Source organism: Arvicola amphibius, chromosome 7 (assembly GCF_903992535.2).
Source record: "Arvicola amphibius chromosome 7, mArvAmp1.2, whole genome shotgun sequence".
Lineage (NCBI taxonomy): Eukaryota > Metazoa > Chordata > Mammalia > Rodentia > Cricetidae > Arvicola > Arvicola amphibius.
In genome coordinates this window covers 108,124,834-108,145,454 of record NC_052053.1, presented here as the reverse complement: position 1 = coordinate 108,145,454, position 20,621 = coordinate 108,124,834, and the positions used below count along the sequence as shown (strand labels likewise).

The 20,621-nt window shown below is 47.4% G+C and overlaps 1 protein-coding gene across 4 annotated transcripts in view; it reads right to left on the bottom strand.

The window, feature by feature from the left end:
* Positions 1 to 20,013, bottom strand: part of Nin (ninein) — a 100,212-nt gene extending 80,199 nt beyond the window's left edge. For all 4 annotated transcript variants that reach the window (XM_038337322.2, XM_038337323.2, XM_038337325.2 and 1 more), the window contains exons 1-4: positions 19,878 to 20,013; positions 19,447 to 19,493; positions 16,519 to 16,625; positions 10,601 to 10,804 (exon numbers count right to left, since the gene is read on the bottom strand). In XM_038337322.2, the coding sequence (XP_038193250.1) occupies positions 10,601 to 10,783 (183 nt within the window). In that variant the 5' untranslated portion in view covers positions 10,784 to 10,804; positions 16,519 to 16,625; positions 19,447 to 19,493; positions 19,878 to 20,013. The remainder of the gene's footprint in view (positions 1 to 10,600; positions 10,805 to 16,518; positions 16,626 to 19,446; positions 19,494 to 19,877) is intronic.
* Positions 20,014 to 20,621: the final 608 nt, after the last annotated feature.

Sequence of the window (20,621 nt, the reverse complement as noted above, 5' to 3'; positions counted from 1 at the left end):
AGCTAGGGAGGTAAAATAAAAAAAATTACACGAAATGTCTAGAACATTCTAGGACTGTCAGTCCCCACAAAGTGGTAGTTAATACTAACATATATAGTCTGGGGTTGACCGCTCCCAACGCAGAGAAACAGGATCATATTCGTTTTTTTTGTTTTGTTTTGTTTTTCGAGACAGGGTTTCTCTGCAGCTTTTTTTAGAGCCTGTCCTGGAACTAGCTCTTGTAGACCAGGCTGGCCTCAAACTCACAGAGATCCGCCTGCCTCTGCCTCCCGAGTGCTGGGATTAAAGGTGTGCGCCACCACCGCCCGGCTTCAGGATCATATTTGAAGCACAGCAGAGGGCCGCCCGAGTGATGTAGTCAAGTTCCACGAGGGTAGGCAAGCAGTGGGGAGATCCTGGGGCCAGTCCACTCCAGAGAGCAGTAGAGTTGCTCGGAATTAGAAAACCTGAGCTGGTCTGACATACGTGGAGACCCCTAACTTTGAGTTTCCTGGCTTGAGTTATTCATAGAGGGCCCGGAATGAAGCCTCTCTCTCCCCTACTTGCAGTGATGACCTAAACAGGAGACCTACTTGAAAGGGGGGCATTTGTCCTGAGAAATTCAAGCCCTTTATATTGGACTCTGCAGGTCTCTGTGGAGTTTCTAAAGGTCTGTGTTTTGATAGTTATAGATGAGTCTTTCTGGGAACTGGGTGTGGTGATGAATGCCCATAATCCCAACACTTGGGAGGTGGAGGCTTGAGAGTTCAAGGACAGCCTCAAACCGAGGAGGCAGTTCCAGGACAGCCAAAGTCAAATAAGACTCTGCCTAGGCAGATGGATCTCTGTGAGTTTGAGGCTAGCCTGGTCTACAGAAGGAATTCCAGGACAGCCAAGGCTACCCAGAGAAATGTTGCTTCAACGTTTCACAACTCCCCTCCCCCGCCACCCACCAACCAAAGAAAAAGCCTTCATTGCTGTTTGGTGCTGACTAATTCAGTTCAGTAAAGTAGAAGCTAAGGTCACCCTGGGGTCTACAAACCTCTCCTAACACAAGGTACAGGCATCTCTATACTCTGGAATTACTTCAAATCAACGTTAAAGGTCTTCTGTGGGGCTCAAGTCTCCCTGACTACAGTGCAACAAGTAGAAGCATTTGGGATGGTAGGTCCCTAATCTCACAACCCCGATTATCTGATTATCTACCATATGGCCCGGCAGAGAGGAAACCAAAGGATGAGGAGCCGCGGTTCCAGCTTAAAGTATATCTGTCATGAGACACGCAGGATAGATAGGGCCAATGTAGGAGCCCTCAAATCTATGTTGTTGTTTTAAGATTCAGTTATGTCAGGCAATTGTGCATGCCTTTAATCCCAGCACTTGGGAAGCAGAGGCAGGTGGATCTCTGTGAGTTTGAGGTCAGCCTGGTCTACAAGAGCTAGTTCCAGGCCAAGTTCCAAAGCTACAGAGAAAAAAAAAAACTTTAAAAAAAGATTTAGTTACTTTATATGTATGAGTGTTTTGCCCACATGTATGTATATACACCATATATGTGCTTGGTGCCCTCAGAAGTCGAAGTCAGAAAAGAATTCTGGGTCCATGGAACTAGAGTTGTGGTTGTGAGTCACTGTGTATGTGCTAGGATTCTAAACCAGGTTCTCTGCAAGGGCGCATGTTCTTACCACGCAATCTCTCCAGTACCCACCCCCCCAACACACACATACACATGTGTGCACACACACATACACATACCACATACCACATATACATACATGCATACATGCACACACATATTCACGTGCACACAAACACACACACACATTTTTGGTTGTTGTTACATCTCACTATCTGACCTCCACCTTACAGAGATCCCCTGGCTTTCGCCTCCAGAGTGCTGGGATTAAAGGTTTCTCCACCACACCTGGCTCTACTGCTTTAACACAAACATCATCCTCCTGTGACCCACGGACTACAGCCCAGAAACAGCAAGCAAAAGACAGACACCCCCAAGGACATAAAGTAACTACTGACATTAACCAACCTTCCTCACAATGGATGATGTTTTTACAATTAAAAAAAAAGCTCTTTTAATAATTCTATATAGCCTATTTTTTAAAAAATGAAGTATATGCACTCTAAAACTAATAGACTGGAGTTGTTTAGTTTTCGGCAAAATGAAGCTAAAGTATCTAAATGCTAAATGAAGCCTGAAGTATCTCTTTTCTACTATAGTGAAAAAGCTAATAGGGCAAAAATGATTAAGTACAGTATAATTATGTGTATATATACTCTTTGATCAAATAAAAACACCAATTTCTTTTACTCTCCAATGGTCAATCTCCCCCCCCCATGTAAGTACCTGGGATAAAGAATTCAGTTGGAAAGTGTTATCCATGAACGTCTCCAATAATCCCAGATGAGTGGGAGCTTGTCTTTGAATTTCACAACATCCACCCGAGAGCCCACCTAGAAGTCTACAAGATGGTTGCTAAGAGAAGGCATGTGCCATGCTCCTGGCCACGAGTCTTAGACGTGGTGGCATTGTGTGGGGAACCAGGCCTTCTGATGTGGCTCTACCAGAGCCAGCAATCTGCCTGACTTGTGCCCACTTCACTTCTGACTTGACCTCTCAAGAGAACCCCACCATTGCAAGTCAAACCTTGGGCTTCATGACAAGCCACCAGGTGCCTCAAGACACCTGACCTCTGCTCTCAAGGAGTTTATCAGCTATACTCTAGGGAGCAGGAGAATGATATGGGGAAGAGAGGAGACAAGACGATAGAATCTGGTGAGTACCTAGAAAGCTGGCAGGGCCACCTGATCAGTCAGTCACTATGTCCTAGTTGGCCAGCGAGAAGGGAAATAGTGACCTGTTTGTGACTTTGACTTCTCAGACAATCAGAGTTAAAGGTTCCCAAAATGGACATACAGAGTGGTAAATCAATCTCATTGTGGCAGATAAATAAAAATTCTGATCTAATGTCACCTATCTAGTTGGTCCCTTCGACAGCACTTAGCAGCCGAGCCGAACAATTAGCACAGCTTCAAACCTCTTTTCCACCTTTATTTCCTTCTTGAAGGGCAGGCAGACAAGGGCCCCGGGATTTAAACAGCAGTAAATGCCACATCTTTGATTCCAGGAGACCATTCTCTAACGGGGGTCGGTGACTGCATTTTTTTTCCCCATCAATGCTCATGAATACTGATGTGGCAAAAAGCCCCTTGGGGTTCAATCCAGAATCACAAATGCTGGGAAATGGCCCTTATTGTTAAGAATCACATTAAGAGTGAGCTCACCGTGTGCAGTAACTAAGACGTTTTAGTGCCCTTGTCCAAGGGAGCTTGACTACCATGTTATGTCTGGATTTAGAAATATAAAAATATCCAAGGAAACCCAGTCTCACAAGGTAATGAGTGTCCAGGTTGCGGGTGCTCCGGCTGGGACTTCCTCATTTGAATAAGAATTGCTGCCATTCATTTCATAAGCAGCTCCCCGTGCCTCAAAGGGCAGTTTATAGCAATGCCGAAATTACATGCTTGACTAAAAACACACATGACATTTAAACTCAATTAATAGGAAGACTAGTCAAGAGTCGCTTTCTGTCTCTCTCTCTCAGCCATGTGTCACCACCCCTTGAAAGAACGCTGCTTTAGGAAAACAATTTGCCCCTGTCTGGGAAAAACAAAACAAAACAAAACAACAACAACCCAATGCCCTTTCCCCCCCACCCCACAAAAAAAATCTGATATTGCACACAATCACTTTGTGCAGTCATAGAGACCAAATGCCTACAGCTTCCACTGGTACACAGGTAATATTCAAAGAGACCCAAACTTAGAGAATCATAACCAATGTTTATAACAGGGTGAGCTAATTAAAGACAAGGTGCTATGGAACTGTCATTAAATGCTATTGGTTTGTATCTACTAATCCATAAGGAAATCAGTGACAGAAACTTCAGGACATTGTTAATTGAGATGGGCAAAAATGTATGGACCTATTCGAAAACAGTCTACGTAAGGAGAGGCCTCATAGACTAATGAACAGGTGTGTCATGCCATAAAAGACCAGGTCATGAAATGTTTTATTCTCATTAAAGCACTGGGGCTATTATGACTTAGCAGCCATTTACTGCAGACAGCGTGGAGGCAAAGACCATCTAAGCAGGTGACAAGTTTTAAACAATAGGCAACTATATGCTTCGAGACAGGCTCAAGGAGTCCTGCTAATGATGGGGACACTGTAAAACCACCACCATACACGCCCTCAACACTAACAGGCTTTCGTAGAAAAATCATCATAGGTAGTCATATCAAAGACTCATGCCTGTAGAGGGGGAAGACAGTAAGATTTAGCCAAGGGCTGTATCGCTGGTTCTGATGGCCCTTTGGTTCACACACTTGGGGCTCCCATCAGTCCTGGAAGGAAGCTATTGCAATGCTCAGGCTCTGGATGAAGAACCCAAGGTTGGGAAAGGTGACACAGCTGAGAAGTGGCAGGAGCCCGTATCTGAGTTGAGGTCTGGCATCAAGAACTGCACTGTGACAGCATGTTGTCACTATGGACTTGTGGTGACGGCAGTGGCGGTGGAGGCGGTGTTTAGACAGATGTGGAGAGTGACATTCATTTTGTTGTTGTTTTGTTTGTTTGGTTTGCTTTCTTGAGACATGGTTTCTCTGGTTTTTGGCTGTCTTGGAACTCACTTTGTAGACCAGGCTGGCCTTAAACTCACAGAGATCCACCTGCCTCTGCCTCCCAAGTGCTGGGATTAAAGACGGGCACCACCACACCCGGGGAGATTATTTTTGCATAGTTAGTGTAGAGACTCACACTTAAATGCAAGGGCTGGCAACTGCACAGCCTCAAGGAATCATCTGACCTTGAACAAACCTTAGAAGGTACTAGGATTCTCAGTCACACAGATGAGCCCTGATGACTAAGAGCTGTGATGGACACCGAAGGATGTGAGATACCCACTGGCAGACAAGAAGCTACCCAAGAAAAGGATCAGAAAATATTGGCAAATTTTAATGAGCCTTCCTGACTTTGTCATCTCTGACTGAGAAGTCAGGCATTATTGAAGCAATGCAGACAGAAGAGAGTGGCCATCCAGTGCTTGTCCTGCCTCCCTTTTCAGAGTCCAGGTCACCCCTCTACCCTTCCTTCCTGTCACACTAAATACTGTGAGTCTTAAGGAGTCACAGAATTGGAAACGTGAGTTCATTGTTTGACATGATAGCAAATCCAGCAGCTCCCAGATCAGGTTGAACACAGACACGGTGGAATTTCAGTCAGTCCCAAAGGAAGTCACAAAACCAGCACAAAGAATAACTGTTTTCACTACTACACCTTAAACAGAAGGGAGGAGAGAGAGAGAGAGAGAGAGAGAGAGAGAGAGAGAGAGAGAGAGAGAGAGAGAGAGAGAGAGAGAGAGAGAGAGAGAGGAGAGAGAGACAGCTCCCACCCCGCTGCAGGCAGTCTGAAGGGCTTCAGCTCAGCGATATCCACAGGAGTGTGATTGCAGTGGGTTATAAATAGGCAAGAGCTGACGATCAAGTGTAATTGCATACACTGAGAACGAGTCCAAATAAGCACCGCCAAAGCCCTTCTCTATTTCAGATTTACTCTTCTAATAATTAAATATGTGCAAGACGAAGAAACCAGGAGAAGCTTTTAATGTCCTGGAAAAAGGGGCAAATCTACCATTCAAACTTAATCATGACATTCTGAAAAGAACCCTAAGCACTTTGAAATGGAAGTTAGAGAGTACAGCTAAATTATAATGTTTGCACAGCTATCAAATTTTAATATTAAAACTCTTTTTTTTTCTGAGACAGGGTTTCCCTTGTAGCCCTGACTGTCCTGGAACTCTGTGTGTAGGCCAGGCTGGCCTTAAACTCAGAGATCCACCTGCCTCTGTCTCCTGAGTGCTGGGATTAAAGAAAGATGTGCGCCCCATCTCTTGGCTTAATAATAACACTTCCAAAGGCCACATACCCATGGGACTCTGGGAGGCAGTGGTGAGTTCTGCTGCCAGGTGGCTTGTTTTCATTGAAGCAGGTGTGCCAAGAACACAGGGTGTTTTAGATCTGTATCAAGGAACACAGAGATGGAAGCCTCCAAAACGTCAGGGAACTGTCTTGTCTCAAGGTTGTCCCCGTGGATAAGGAAAGGGAAATACACTGTATGACGTGACTAGAGTCGGAAGGTTTCTAGTGTGTTTCTTAGTTTCCAACTAAGTCTCAGCTATCTATCTAAATTCAACCTGAGCCAGCCATCAAACCTGAACTAAATTGAAACTATCTATCAAACCAAAGCAAGTGCTCTCTCCTTTCTGTCCTAACTGTTGATAAAAGAAAAAGAGGCTTGGGGAAACACCTCAGTTAAAATAAAAGACACAAGAAACAAAGTGTTTCTGATAGTGCCATCATGAAATCCATCGCTTTGTATGCTGACTTTTAAAACTGATAAAAATTAATTTTAAAAATGAGGACACAAGAAACAGGAAGCAGCACGTTAATACAGGGTTACTTGCCTGGTCCGGCAAAGAGTTAGCACAGCACCCGTCCTTGTGTGAGTGCCCCATGCCTTCACCGCGCACCTGCCAAGTGTTTCACCCAACGAGACCACCAATGCTTCAGTGTCTTGAGGAGGCCCTAGTGTTGGGGAGTCACTTATGTTTAGCTGATGGCATGGACTGGACGCACACACCAGAACCTTTCCTGTAGTGGTATATCATTTGTATTTTGATAAATAATTCTTGCCTGAAGACCAGGGGCAAAGCTACAGTCACGAGAGGTCAGGCAGTGTGGCATACACATTCAATCCCAGGATTTGGGGGACAGAGTCGGATGGATCTCCCAGGCCACCCTGGGTTACACAAGATAAATACAGAAACAAATCCAGGTGATGGTGGCTCACACCTTTAATCCCAGCCCTAGGGAGTCTCACACCTTTAATTCCAGCACTGGAGGGAACATAAAATGGGAGCAAAGAGAGGCTTAGTCTGCTTAGTTTTGCAGTCGCCCAGCCTTGGTAGTGGTGAGACTTCTCTAGTAGCTGCTTTGCTTTTCTGGTTTTCAGGTTAACCTCAATTTCTGTCTCTGGGTTTTTATTATTTGTGCTACACTTTCCCTTAAATCAAGGGTCCACGAGTAACGCCTTTCATATATCCGAACAGTAATCAACAGGCTCAGGGTAGTACAAAATTTAAGTTATAAATCCAGGCAGATCAACTAAATCTAATCTAAAAGGAAATGTTCTATAAGTAAATGCACACACATAATAATAAAAGTTTTATCTACTTAAGGTGTTCATTTGTATTCAAAAGGTAGATTAAAGTCATAAGCATCTTGCTGTGGAACAATCTTTGTACACTGTAAATATGTATTAGTCTCATTGGTTAATAACGTGCTAACTAGCCAATAGCTGGGCAGGAAGAGATTTGGAGGGAGAACCAAACTAGCAGGACACTGGGAAGAAGGGTGGAGTCTGAGGAGGAAGAGGAGGAGAGAGAGTCAGAGACAGAGACAGAGAGAGAGAGAGAGAGAGAGAGAGAGAGAGAGAGATGCAGATGAAGAAGGAGATGAGCATGCAGTACTGAAAGAAGGTACAGTCAAGTGACAGAAAGTAAATAAGAAATATAGGTTAATTTAAGCTGTAAGAGCTAGTTAGTAATAAGCATAAGCTATTGGCTAAGCTTTTATAATTAGTAAGAAGTCTCTGTGTGGTTATTTGGGAATTGGCTGGTGGGACAGAAAAGTCTGCCTATAACATTTAGGAGGACAATGGATCCTAATGTATCCAAAAACTAATTTTTTGAACTACTATAGTTTACAATAAACATGAATAAATTGCACCAGTACAATGAGACAAGGAGAATGACTGTCACATGACACACAATATTTATTTGCTAAATTAATGAACTGATGAATGTATTATGATTTATCATGCTACTTTTTCTATTTATTATCAAGGTTCTAGTCCTTATAATCCCTCACCCTTGGATGGCAGTGGTCCCAGAGACTGACCCTGAGGCTTCATATATACCAGGCAAGCACGTTACCATCTGAGTTATATCCCCAGTCTGTAACTTTCTCAATAGACTTCTAATGAGAAAAAAAGACAGTTGACAGTTGACATTAAAAAAAAATCAATTTAGGACAGGTATAGTGGCCCATCCCTTTAATCCCAGCATTTGGGAGACAGAAGCAGGAAGATCTTTGTGAGTCTGAGGCCAGCCTGGTCTACATAACCAGTTCTGGGCCAGCCAGGGCTACAGAGCGAGACTCTGTCTCAAAACAAACCAAATCAACAAACCAAAAACAATGACAACAAAAACTTGTAAAAAGTTTTGCTACCCAGGCCTGATAATCTGAGTTTGATCCCCAGGTCCCAAATGGTAGAAGGAAAAGAACCTACTACTGAACCTACTACCATGAGTGGTCTACTGACCCTCACTGAGCTCTCTCTCTCTCTCTCTCTCTCTCTCTCTCACACACACACACACACACACACACACACACACACACACATACACACACACACAGAGAATAAGTAAAAATTAAAAAGTAGAATAACTACAGTTGACAATAATAAAAGAATATTTCAAAAAAGATAACAGAAAGGATTTGTAATGTTCCTAACACAGGACATGCCAATCATTTGACCTGATCACAATGTATAGCACATGTGTATTGAAATTCCACATTCTGTCCCATTAGTACACACAGCTACCATGTGTCATGTATACTGAATTTTTAACACTTATACCTTAACAATGTCTGATCCCTACTCAGTGTATCATGAAGGTGATATACAGAATGGCTCCAGTAAACTCTAAGAGATTTATTGCTTTACAACTTAAAATTACAAACCATGAGACGTCTTCACAGCATATGGCCAAGTTTATACGATCAACCCAGGAGACTAATTCAGTTTCATAAAAATGCAAATCTAACAGTAGTGCATTAATTCGTGCCCATTCTGTCTCTCAAGACAGTCATCGGGGACCTCCCACATAAAATCAATATGCAGACATCTATTTAACTTTATCACTGGCTCACTAAGTAAATATCACACTCTAGACCACTTAGGTGAATGTTACTCAGGCAAATAGCAAATGTAAAAAGCGGGCTGGTGGTGTCAAGCCATTAACAAATCAATCGATAACTGTTCCCTGGTCTTGGCCTAACATCTGCAGAGCAAATTGTTAGCCAGCTGCTGCAGTGGAATCTGAGTGCAGCGGGGATCCCCTCTTCCTCTAAGAGAGGTTCCTGGGGAGACCATCAGTCAAAGCAAGGCAAGCATGCTTTCTGAAACAAGAAAGCAACTCCTTCATCACCAAAAAGCCTAAAACCTCTGAGGACCACACTGGGAGATGGTACTCTGTTTTCCACCACACCTAAACCCCAGGCAGTACTCAAAACCCTAAAGCGCACGATATAACACGCATGGAGTAAATGGTTTGATCTTCCACACCCCTATTCTTACTGCCTTTGCAATGAGTCTTTTTTTTAACATTTTCTAGGAACTATACATAGTCACAGACATCTAATCTTCCTCAAGTGACCAAGAGTGGCCCAACTTTCTGCAATGAATTCAACTTCCTTTTCATTAAGTGTGAGGTGAGCTGTTTGATCTCACGTCCATGATGTCAAGCCCCCAATGTCATTTTTTTAACATTAATTTCAGGGTTAGTGCTACACCTGTCTCCTTCACACGACACACAGCCAAGATCTTCTACTATGCCTTGGGTCACTTATCCGTCTTGTCAGTTGAAAGACAGTGAACAGGAAATAAAGAGAGGAAGTCCAGCTGCCTGAATCAAGGTCATGACTGCTTCCTCTATATAGCACAGGACAAACCCCGTGGACAGAGTGTTACAATTATCAGCACAGCTCAGAGTTCCGCCTCTTTCATTTTCCCCAGTCCAGAGGCAACAGTGAACGACTCTTGCCAGAGCGTCCTAAGTGAGGCTACTGGTCAAGAGTGGGAGAACTGAAGGCGCTTTCAGGTTGGAACAGACCAAACGTCTGTCCCGTTGCTAAGGGGCGGGAGGAAGGGGAAACTCCTTCCTCTTTCTCTTGCCTGTGATGTGATCTAGGGGAAAATATGAGCATTTGTTGTCAGATGTGGAAGTTAACATTGGCTTTCACACACACATGCATGCTGGCCTGAGCCATGTCTACTTTCCTGTCTTCCTGGATGGAAGGTTTAATCTCCACCTCAAAATGGCCCTCACAAGAAACAGGTTTTTAAAAGTTGGGCTAGAGACCTGCACTTCCTGTGAAGGGCAGCTTTTCTTCCTCCCTTTTTCTTCCTTGCCATGGCAACCTTGCCCCTCCCTTCTCTGTCCCGATGATAAATGTAGATTCAATGAAATGACCCACAAATAACAAGAAAAAAATCTGGGAGACAGTCTATTTCCCTTGTTACCCATAATACTCAGCACAGACTGAATTCACCATGCCCTTATCACAAGAACAAACTGCATGGCCCTGGTTAACGGCCAGGATGCAAGTGACAAGTTGCAACACACCTGTGGCTTGTCACCAGCCCCAGCACCCTGACAGAAAACCACGCCCCACTTCCCACAAACTGCTGTCCCCCAGCTCTTACCCTGCCCACGAGGTTGTCCTGAAGTAGCGTCTGTTGCAGCACCGGGGCCACATCCTCCAAGCTCAGGACATGGCAGAGGTCGGTGAGCTCCTCTTGACCCAGAGACCCAGTTCCCAGGGTGTCAAAACTGTCAAACAGCTCCTTGAGTCGGGCCTCGTGCTGGTCCTGCTCCACCTCATCCATCCCATAGCCCACAGCGCTCACCTGTGCGGGATAGAGAGGAGTACAGGTTGGGGCAGGTCACTTCTGGACACATACAGCCACTCGGGACACTGCAGCAAGGCCCTCCTGGCCAATGGTACTCCTACACACATTAGTACCAGGGGCAAATCTGCAATGTTACAACAGAAGGAGGTAGGCAGGGAGAATCTCAGCTCCTGACAGATCACGGCCTATCCATCAAACCCAGGAGGGTTTCTCCCCTATCATCCCCGATGACTCAAGAAAGTGAAAGGCCTACTTCTACCTGACAGTCAGGTCAGGTGAGATCATTGTCAGTACCAAGCCACAGGCAAGTCAGCAAGCTCCAGACAACCTGCCCCGATGCTGGGACCCGAGGGGTGAGTCAGCTATTTCCACCACATTCAGCAGAGGTACTCCCGCATCACAGTGACAACAGAGGCACTGGCTTAGCCATCTCCATTTACAGGGGACTAGACGCCTTTTACTCAAAAAGCAACTCAATTAGCCTTGCTGGTGCAATTACATGCAGTATGACAGGACGTATTCCCCGAGGCTCTCTGTAATCCCAGGGTGCTCTAGGTAAATCTTCGTTGCCAAGAGAAAGGGCAAAACACCACTCCAACCTTTCCCGTGGAGAGGTCCCAAGGAGGCACCAGCTGTTTCTGAGAATTGAACAGCATCTCTGAACTCCACTACCTCCAGCAACTGGGCTTCATTCCCGGCTGCCCTGTCCCTATAGCTCTGATCCCCCTGCCCTCAGACTTTAGTTCCCAGGCTTCCACTATCCCTAGGAGCAGTAAAAACCTGAAGCCATCAAAAACTCAGAATCATCTTCTGCTAACACTAAACCCGCACAATTCCAGGTATTTTACTTCAAGCATAAGATGTTTCATAGGCCAGATGTGGTGCATGTTTTTAAACCTAGCACTTGGGAGGCAGGGGCTGGTGGATGGTTGGATTCAAGGCCAGCCTAGTTTACAGAACAAGTTCCAGGATAGCCAGGGCTACACAGAGAAATCCTGTTTCAATAAACCGGGGGGTGGGGGTGGAGAGGGATAAGATGTTTCTTTCCCTTTGCATCAATAATCAATTTTTTAGTGTGCTGGATCCGGCCCAGATCCTGAGCACCTGGAAGAAACTTCATGATGCAATCAGTGGTTGTCAAACATAAGACATCCCCTCGGGAGGGTGACCTCAGCCATTTGCAATCAGGCTTTCAGCCAGCCCCTTTACTACAGAACACAGCACCTTCCACCAGGGCCGCACACCATGTATGCATGTGCGCAAGCGCAAGGTCCTGGGTTCAACCCCCCAGAGAGCACTGACAGTAACAGCAGCACCTTTAACTCAACAAAGCCCTGAGTCAGAACTCAAAGGGCAGCTCTCAGTAACACAGAGACCCGGTAATTTAAGCTACACACAGCTAGGACCGAAGGCCATGGAGTTTTTCGAAGCAATTCAGCGGTGCTCTAGGCTGATGGCTTTCTTTCCACAGACAGCTGTCTAAAATATGACAAGGCCGGACAAAGCCATGACCTCCGCAGCTAGGTGACCTCAGACGGGCTGGAATGACGCCACACAGCTAGCTCAGTGTTAAGGAGGGCCATTTCCGAAAGCAGCATGGCAGGGTGTGTGGGTCCGGGCTCCTCGGCTTGGGAAGGTCTCCCCCAACAACAGCTTACTCCTGAGGTGCAGCGGGCTCTGGCTGCCTTCCCAGGGTTGGTCTGTTGGGTTAACTAATCAGTATGTAAATGTTTTCAAAATATGTTGGGAGTGCTACATAAACAGCAGAGCTTCAGAAAAGAAACAGGAAGGTGTTAAACCAAGCCACAAAAGGAAGGCGCTCTGGCTAATGAGATTCACCAAAGTGGGCCAGTTAATTGTCAACTAAGATCTGCTGGGAACCCCCATGGGCTCTGGGATTTTTCACAGCTCGAAGGCTCATTCTTAGTCCTCTGGGTTGTAATCTGACCAACTTCAGAAAAGCCAGCCAAGTCTACTTTCACGTGATTTCTGCATGCGTGTTTGTAAACTCAAAAGTGAAAGCCTCCCAACAGTCCCCTCTTCAACATCATCTTAGGGCTGGTGATCTGTCTGTCTCAGCCAATGGAAGGGAGCGAAACTCACCATGTGCTGACAAGGCCCAGCCCTACCTGCTGCTTTGAGTGGGCCGTAATTTAACAATTACGGGAGGCCATTGGATTTTCACTAGATCAAACTTCCTTCATTTGAAAGCAGCTTTTCTTTCTTAGCCCTGAACTTCAGCTCCCAGGTTCCCCAGACAGCGAGCATAAAGCTTAGGAGAACGTTCTTCAGACTGAAATCGAAGGTGGGGGTTGGGAGGTAAGGGGTGAATGGGAGTGGGGGTGTGAGATGAAGGGTGAATGGGGGTGGGTTGGGACGTGAGGGTGGGGTGGGAGGTGAGGGGTATGTGAGGGTGGGGGTGGGGTGGTATGGGAGAAGGGGGGCTCCACCCCAGTGGGACAAGTGCCCCAGCTGCAGCATCCAGGAGATGTCACACACGGTGACAAGCTGTCAGTTCTCATCTGGCACCAAATGCATTTTTGCTGGTGATACAATCCTCCAAATGTTCATCTGAAATTTCCCGTGCAAGAATTTTTCCCCTCCCCACTTGCCAAGAACGCAAGCGTAGGGGGCCACAGTTTCTACTTCATTATTGTCTTTCTTCCCCCGCAAAATAACAATCCATCCTTTTGGCCGAGGGACTCAGTAAATGGGCTGACCTCATGTTATGGAGATTCCAGGGAAGGAAACTTACCCCCTGCGGGAGATGCCAAAGTCAGCGCAGACTGTTTCTGCACTGCCTTCTTCCACACACACACACACACACACACACACACACACAGACGTTGTTTCCATCCCCCTCCCCCTTTCCCAGGGCACTTTCAGCGTTAGGCATAACCAAGAATAAATACTACCAAACATCAAAAGTAAAATCTGGTGCATTAGAGATGGTGCCAAAGGGGTCACAAACTACAGCTGCATTTTGTAGTGAAGAGACAAAACTTGGGAGGAGGATCTGTGCTGAAACACCTCTCAAGTCCCCTCGTTTAGACAATGGGAACAACAACAGCCATCTGGAAGGGTTATTCTAGAACTAAGTAGGGCAAGCTAGTGGAAGTGGCTAGACTCAGAGAAACCGGTCCAAGAGAGGCAACTGAAAATCAGGCAAGAAAATACCTGAGGCCTGGAAAGGAAGCTCAGGAGAGTAACTTAAGTCAGTCAGAAAGACGTCTGCCTTCAGAGCAGCCAAACGTGGAACGCCAGGGAGCAGTGGCTAAGAATGGGCCATCGATGTCACCCACAGGAACATCACTATATTAGTAAGTGGTGACGGTAACAGACAGAGCTCGGCTCCCTGAGCCTAAAACGGCAGATTACTGACAAATTTAACATCATGTAACTGCAGGAAGGCCGAGGCAGAGATGGGACCTCAGAAGGCATCACTATTAAGTTGTTGCCAGCATTTAGACAGTGAACATGGCCTATGCCGAGTACTTTGTGATTCATAGAATTTAATCCTCCTAATTCAGGGGCACAGATAGTCTCACTTCCCCATTTCAAATGTAGAAACTGGGCCTTGGCAAAATTAGGCAACCTGCTCAAGGCCACAGCATTATATTGGAGTGAAGCACGATTAATAACAACCCAAAGGCAGAGATTGGGGTTCAACCTGAAGGTCAGAAAAGCAAAACAGCTAATCACCGGCTCTTACCTCAACCTCAGTACGAACTGGCAATCCTGCTCCAGGAATCTCAAAATGAGACTGAGACTGTGAGCTGTCTCCTCTCGTCTTATATTCCTCTCTAGGGCTGGGATTAAAGTCATCACCACCTGGTTTCTATGGCAAACTAGTGTGGCTACTGGGATTAAAGGTGTGTGTCACCACTGCCTGGTCTGTAAGGCTGACCAGTGGGGCTGTTCTACTCTCTGATCCTCAGGCAAGCTTTATTGACTAAAATACAAATGAAATGCCTCTACGGTGGAGGAAGAGCTATGTTTTGACTTAGAGTGTAACCATTATTACCCCTCAATCTGATACCTGCATCCCGGAAGCAACAATGGAGGGACGACTGAATGACATCCCTTTATGTGGCAGCAGGTGGGACAGAACTGAGAGAGAGCCTTGCACAGATCTTTGGCCATACTCTTCCAAACTGGAATGGGCAGAGGTGGGGGAATCCCCACCTACCTCCATCTAGTGATCAAATGAGCACAGCCTATAAATCTCTAGGAATACCCAGATACAATAGGAACTCTCTTTTTCTGAAGCAGCGTTGGCTTTGAAGCTGAGAAGAAATACATTCTTATGTTAAAATGACCATGAAGTGCCCCAGACCTTCAGTAATGGATACAGCTCAGGACTCACACATCATTCTGGGCCTTTCCCCGAATGAATACTCAGTGTCTAATCTGGGAAGTCAGTGCTTTCCAGGCCCAGCAGACACACGTCAGCAGCAGGAAACTTGCAAAGTAAGTTTAGAATAGTAAATACTCCCTGAAGTTGCAAAGAACAGCTCCAGTTCAATGAAGACAGCCATAAACCCTGGTAAAGCTTCACCGAGGACCCTCCCAATCAGCCAGCCAGAAGCCTTTATGACTTCTTAGGAATAAAGGGGCCGGAGTGGGCGATACGTTGACGCTGTAACTAGGGAGAGTTGAATAAAAGGCGGATACACAGAGCGAGCACTCCAAACACTTACTGCCCAATAACCGTCCGTACTGACAATGACGGGAGCATCCTACTCACAAAGAGCCCTAAACAAGGCGAGGGCCACGTTACCAGGCCACAGACTCTGGCAGAGACAGCTCTCAGATCTGTGCTATATGCCACTCGCTACTCGGCACCCCACCCCGCAGATGACAATGGGACTTCAAAAAAAAAAAAAAATAGGTGGACACTAGGGAGGCAGAGGTAGGCAGATCTCTGTGAGTTCGAGACCAGCCTGGTCTACAAGAGCTAGTTCCAGGACAGGCTCTAAAGCTGCAGAGAAACCCTGTCTCGAAAAAAACCAAAAAAAAAAAAAAAAAAAAAAAAAAATAGGTGGAGGGAGGGGGGGGGTTGAAGTAATGAAGTGTCCCACAGAAGGTCAGCATGAAGTACATGTATAAACTTCCCCATACCAGGTTATAGCAAGGAGCTTGGAAGAAGGGAAGCCTAGCCAAGGTGGGTGTCCATTCTGGGCTGGAAGGAGTGAAAAGGGGACAAAATCTGGCGAGTGAAAACTAAATCATAAATAAGCACAAAACCAGAGTCCCTAACCCAGGCCTTTTATTTCCCTTCCAGATGGCCCAGCAGCTGAACAGCTCTGCGGAATGTCTGCGCGCCCCTCTAGGTTCAGCCTCTTTCCTTTCGAGAGTACATAATAGATGCTTTCGGACCTGTGTTCAGACACAGCTGTTGGGGGGCCACAGCCCAGGCAGTGACCACCAAGTCACTCATTTCCTTACTTCGGGGTAGCAGTGATGAACACAGACAAACCCCGCCTGCTAAGGCTTTTCGTGTGCGCCTTTATTAGACCCCAATAATGCCCATGAGCAAATTAAAGTATTCCTTTTTCTTTCCTCTCTTCCACAAGCGTTTTTTTTTTTTTCCAGCTGAAAGATTTTTCCAGGCTTATTCCAGTACCAATTTTAGTATAAAGGGAAATAATAAGGAATATAAACTCAAGTGCGGGACAAGCTCCAGGGTAAGCAGTGGCTCCCACTTTTACCTAAATCACTTCTTCAAAGCACTGCTTGCTGCTCAGCCGCGAACTGCCAAAGGCCTCCTCCCTTTAAGCTGGGAACCACACGCAGCACAGCATCACCAGGAACACAACTGAAGTAGAGAGAAATGATAGCATGCCACTGAACAGGGGAAATTCACATTCAAATGAACTTGAAAGCTCGCTTTGCTAACCATATCCTAACATGTAATTGTGCTAAGGGCACCCTGTTAGCATTTACTCTCAGCCTAAGCACGCTTTAGCATTTTACTGTCCTGAGCCCAGGCTTTTGTAACACCTAATAGCAGGTGGATTACCTAATCAGTTAAGGAGAAACAGCTTTGCACAACACAGATCCTGTAACCTACAATCAACCACTACAGCAAACTACAGGAGCCAAAAAAAGTTGTGTTTGTTACTTTCTTTTCTAAAAATGAAAGCCTGAAACAGCTTTCAATTCTTCCTTCCTTCCTTTCTTTCTTTCTTTCTTTCTTTCTTTCTTTCTTTCTTTCTTTCTTTCTTTCTTTGGGGGGTGGTTTTGCTTTTTTGGGTTTTTGTTTGTTTGTTTGTTTGTTTGTTGTTTGTTTTTTGAGATAGGGTTTCTCTGTAGCTTTGGAGCCTGTCCTGGAACTCGCTCTTGTAGCCCAGGCTGGCCTCAAACTCACAGATCCGCTTGCCTCTGCCTCCCGAGTGCTGGGATTAAAGGCGCGCACCACCATCCACCTCAGCTTTCATTTCTTGAGCTGTATTTGCATAAGTTTATTTAGGATGGCTGAAGCTATGAACTCCCTAGGGCATGCGTGGAGAAGGGCTGTCCTTGTGCCTACACATGATATTTCACCAGTTGGGCTGGGGTATTAGTATATAGATGCATGCGTGGAGAAGGGCTGTCCTTGCGCCTACACATGATATTTCACCAGTTGGGCTGGGGTATTAGTGTATAGATGCTTCTTGCCCTTTCGGTGCAGAGTGAGATCTAATTGCTTACACAAACTGTGGTAAAGAAGCAAGCTAATTGCTGATGAAGTTTCTCGTTTGCATAAATCCATTATGTTTTAAATTATCTTCCTTGTAAAAATAATCGGGTAAGTACATCTTTTTGCAAGGTTCAGTGAGTCACCCCACAAGTCTTTGGCCAACAGATGCAAGATCAATAGCCAGAATTCAAACTGCATTATTTATTGGCTGACAAATGAGATGGCATCTATAAAAGTAAGCCTTCTGTCTGACTCCCTTTAAAATGCTCTGGTGACACCTGCCAAGCCTCCAGCAGTGGAAGACACAGAAAATGTATTTTCATTATCAACATAAAATGGAAGTTTCAAGACCAGTGAAACGTTAGTTTAGAAAGTCATTTACAGTGACATTTAAAACAATTTATATGAACAACATTTGACTCATGATAAGAACGCTGCCTATTAAATGAATACTGGCTGTTCTTGTCCTGTGAGTTGACATCTTTTCATGTGAAGGACTGTGACATATCTATAATGAAGAGGGAGTAAGCAAAAAGAACTTGTGACATTCTGAGCAAGCACCTATTAAAATGACTGTGACATTTCAACGAGAGGACCACATACGGGGTGGCTCCTCTTCTTTGCCCCGGTATCTGTGTTGGCCTTTGCTTAGGGCAATCCATTTGCTTTCTCAATGCTGCAGTTCGGAAGGCCTCTTTCAAAAGCACCAGAGAGCTGAGAAAATAAACAGGCTGCCAACAGCCCCTGACCCCAGAGGTTCTCATCACCTCCCTATGAACACCAACCACAGACGAAGAGACCACACAAACTCCTCTCTCAGCCTGCCTGTAATGTCACCGGCAAACAGTCTGGGTATTTCACAGCTACTTTCAGTTCCACAGCGAGACATACTAATATTCCAGGCCAGCTCCCAACAGCCCATGCTACCACTGGAGAAGACATTAGAAAAAGGCACACCAATGCCCCCAAAATATTTCCTTGTGGTTTGTTAGGCCTCAGGAAGTATGCGAACAGATAAATTTATGCCAACATGATATATCTGAGAGAACCCGACTGAGAAATAGTTCGTGGTCTCAGGAGCTTAGCTCGGGTGCTACGATGAGGTTGAGAGGAGCGCCCTAAAAGCTACCGTGGCCGTCACGTAGACAACCACACAGCCGGTACTGGTTGAGCTGCATGGAAAGCCTTCTCAGACTTCCTCAACGACTGGAGAAGGGTTCCCGGTAAGGGATGTCGAGGCCGGCTCATAATAGCTGTATGGAAACACGATCTCTGGCAGGGCACTACCCCAGCACTAGTCCCCTTTCATTTGCACCTTCGGATCTGTCGGGGCTGAGGCTGGGAGTATCACCCCTTCCAGTCTCTCTCAGTTTCACAGAGAGCTTTTAGCGGAGGATGCTTTCCAACAGTTATCTTTTTCGGGGGAAGTGGGGGTGGTACTGCAGTGCCGACCCGAGCCTCGGATACTTCTTCCGCACCTACACCCACTCCTCACTTCATTCCACACTCCTCTGCTCTGGCGATCGAGTTTTCAGAACAAGTGTCAAAATGTATTGTCCCCCTTTCCGGCTAGCTGCACCCAAAAGTCTCTACCTGCACAGATCCCACGCACCTTCTAAAATCTCCACTTTTAGGACTCCAAACAGCCCTGCGTTCCCGGGCCGACACCCAGGGGCTCCCCACGCAGGCTTCTGGACCTCGGGGCTGCCTGGGTGGCCTCGACTCACAGAACAAGAACCCTTTCTGCTTGCTCCCGGTCCTGCCGGATGCTGGAGCGAGGCACAGTAACAGCTTTCAGCTCCGGACTCCTCAGGTCTGGGAAGCGGAGGTGTGGCGGGAGGGCGGGCCAGCCCAGGTCCCTAGCAACCCGCGCGGCGTCCCCGCTCCACCTGCCCACCCACGGGTCGCGGAGCTCACACGCTCAGGCCGGTGGTCCGGCCCCGCCGGCCTAGCCTACCTTCCGTCGGCCTCTGGGGAGCGCCCGCGCCAGCTGCCTCCGGAGCTCTGCAAGGAAAGGGCGCTTTGTTAGGGCCCCGCTAGCGCCGCGACACCGAGCAGCCCGCGCCGCCGATCCGGGCACGCGTCCTTCCAGAGGACGCGACTGGGGACCCGCGCGGGCGTCATTTCCATATGTAAGGGGCCAGCGCTCACAAAAGCACGCCGGCGCAACCCCTGCCCCCGCCGGCGCCGCGGCCCCTCCCCCGCCCCCGCCGCCACCCTCCGGCGACAGCGCCCCTCCCGGACCGCCACCGCGTGCTAGATCCCGGGATCTGCGGGTCAGCGCGGCGCGGTACGCTCGGGGTCCCCAGCAGACGGCGCGTGGGCAGCCAAGGCCTTGCGATCTCCCAGGTCGCTAGATTCCCGGGGGGTCCCCAGCTTGTCGCTCACCGCGTCCCGGGGCTCAGGCACCCCGCGTCACAGCACAGACCATGACCTCGGGGCTCTTGAGCTCCGCCGGGCAGCACGGGTCGGCCGCGCCCAGCGCGCTCTCTCCCCGCTCAGCTGCCGCCACCGGGAGATCGGGCCGCGGGGGAGGAAGAGCCGGGCCGCGCAGGGAGGAGTCAAGGGGACGCCGGCCAGGGCGCGGCTCCTCCTCCTGCCCCGGCCGAGGGAGGAGCGGGTGGCGGTTGTAAGCCGGCGGGAGCGAACCCCCTCCTAGGAGATTTGAACTTGGGAACGCCCTGGCTCTGCGTGCGGGTTCGGCGTCCCGAGGTCACCTCGGTGCACCAGCTGGCACTGCCACCACGAGGTCCCTTGCCCGTCGCCTCATTTTCCTCTCAAAGGCATCCGCTAGCACCTGGTGGCTTGGCGCATGGCCCACAACGTCTCTGAAGAGTGAAGACCCCAGCCTGACAGACCTAAAGTGGAAGTTCGGGTGCCTCTGTAACCTATAGGCGACCCTGGAATTCCCAGCCCCAGAAGGTCGCGGGAAGGGTCCCAAAGAGCAAAGAACCCTGTAAAGCGCTGAGCCCTCTGAACCTCCTACCACTTCTAGATACATCAGTAGCTGCCCACCTCTTCCTCAGAGGTGCCCTGCCCCTTGTCTAACCTCTGAGGGTGCAATCCTTTGTCACAGGGTCACAAATCCAGGCTAGAGGTGGAGGGAGCTATAGGCCGGAGGCAATACCTTTC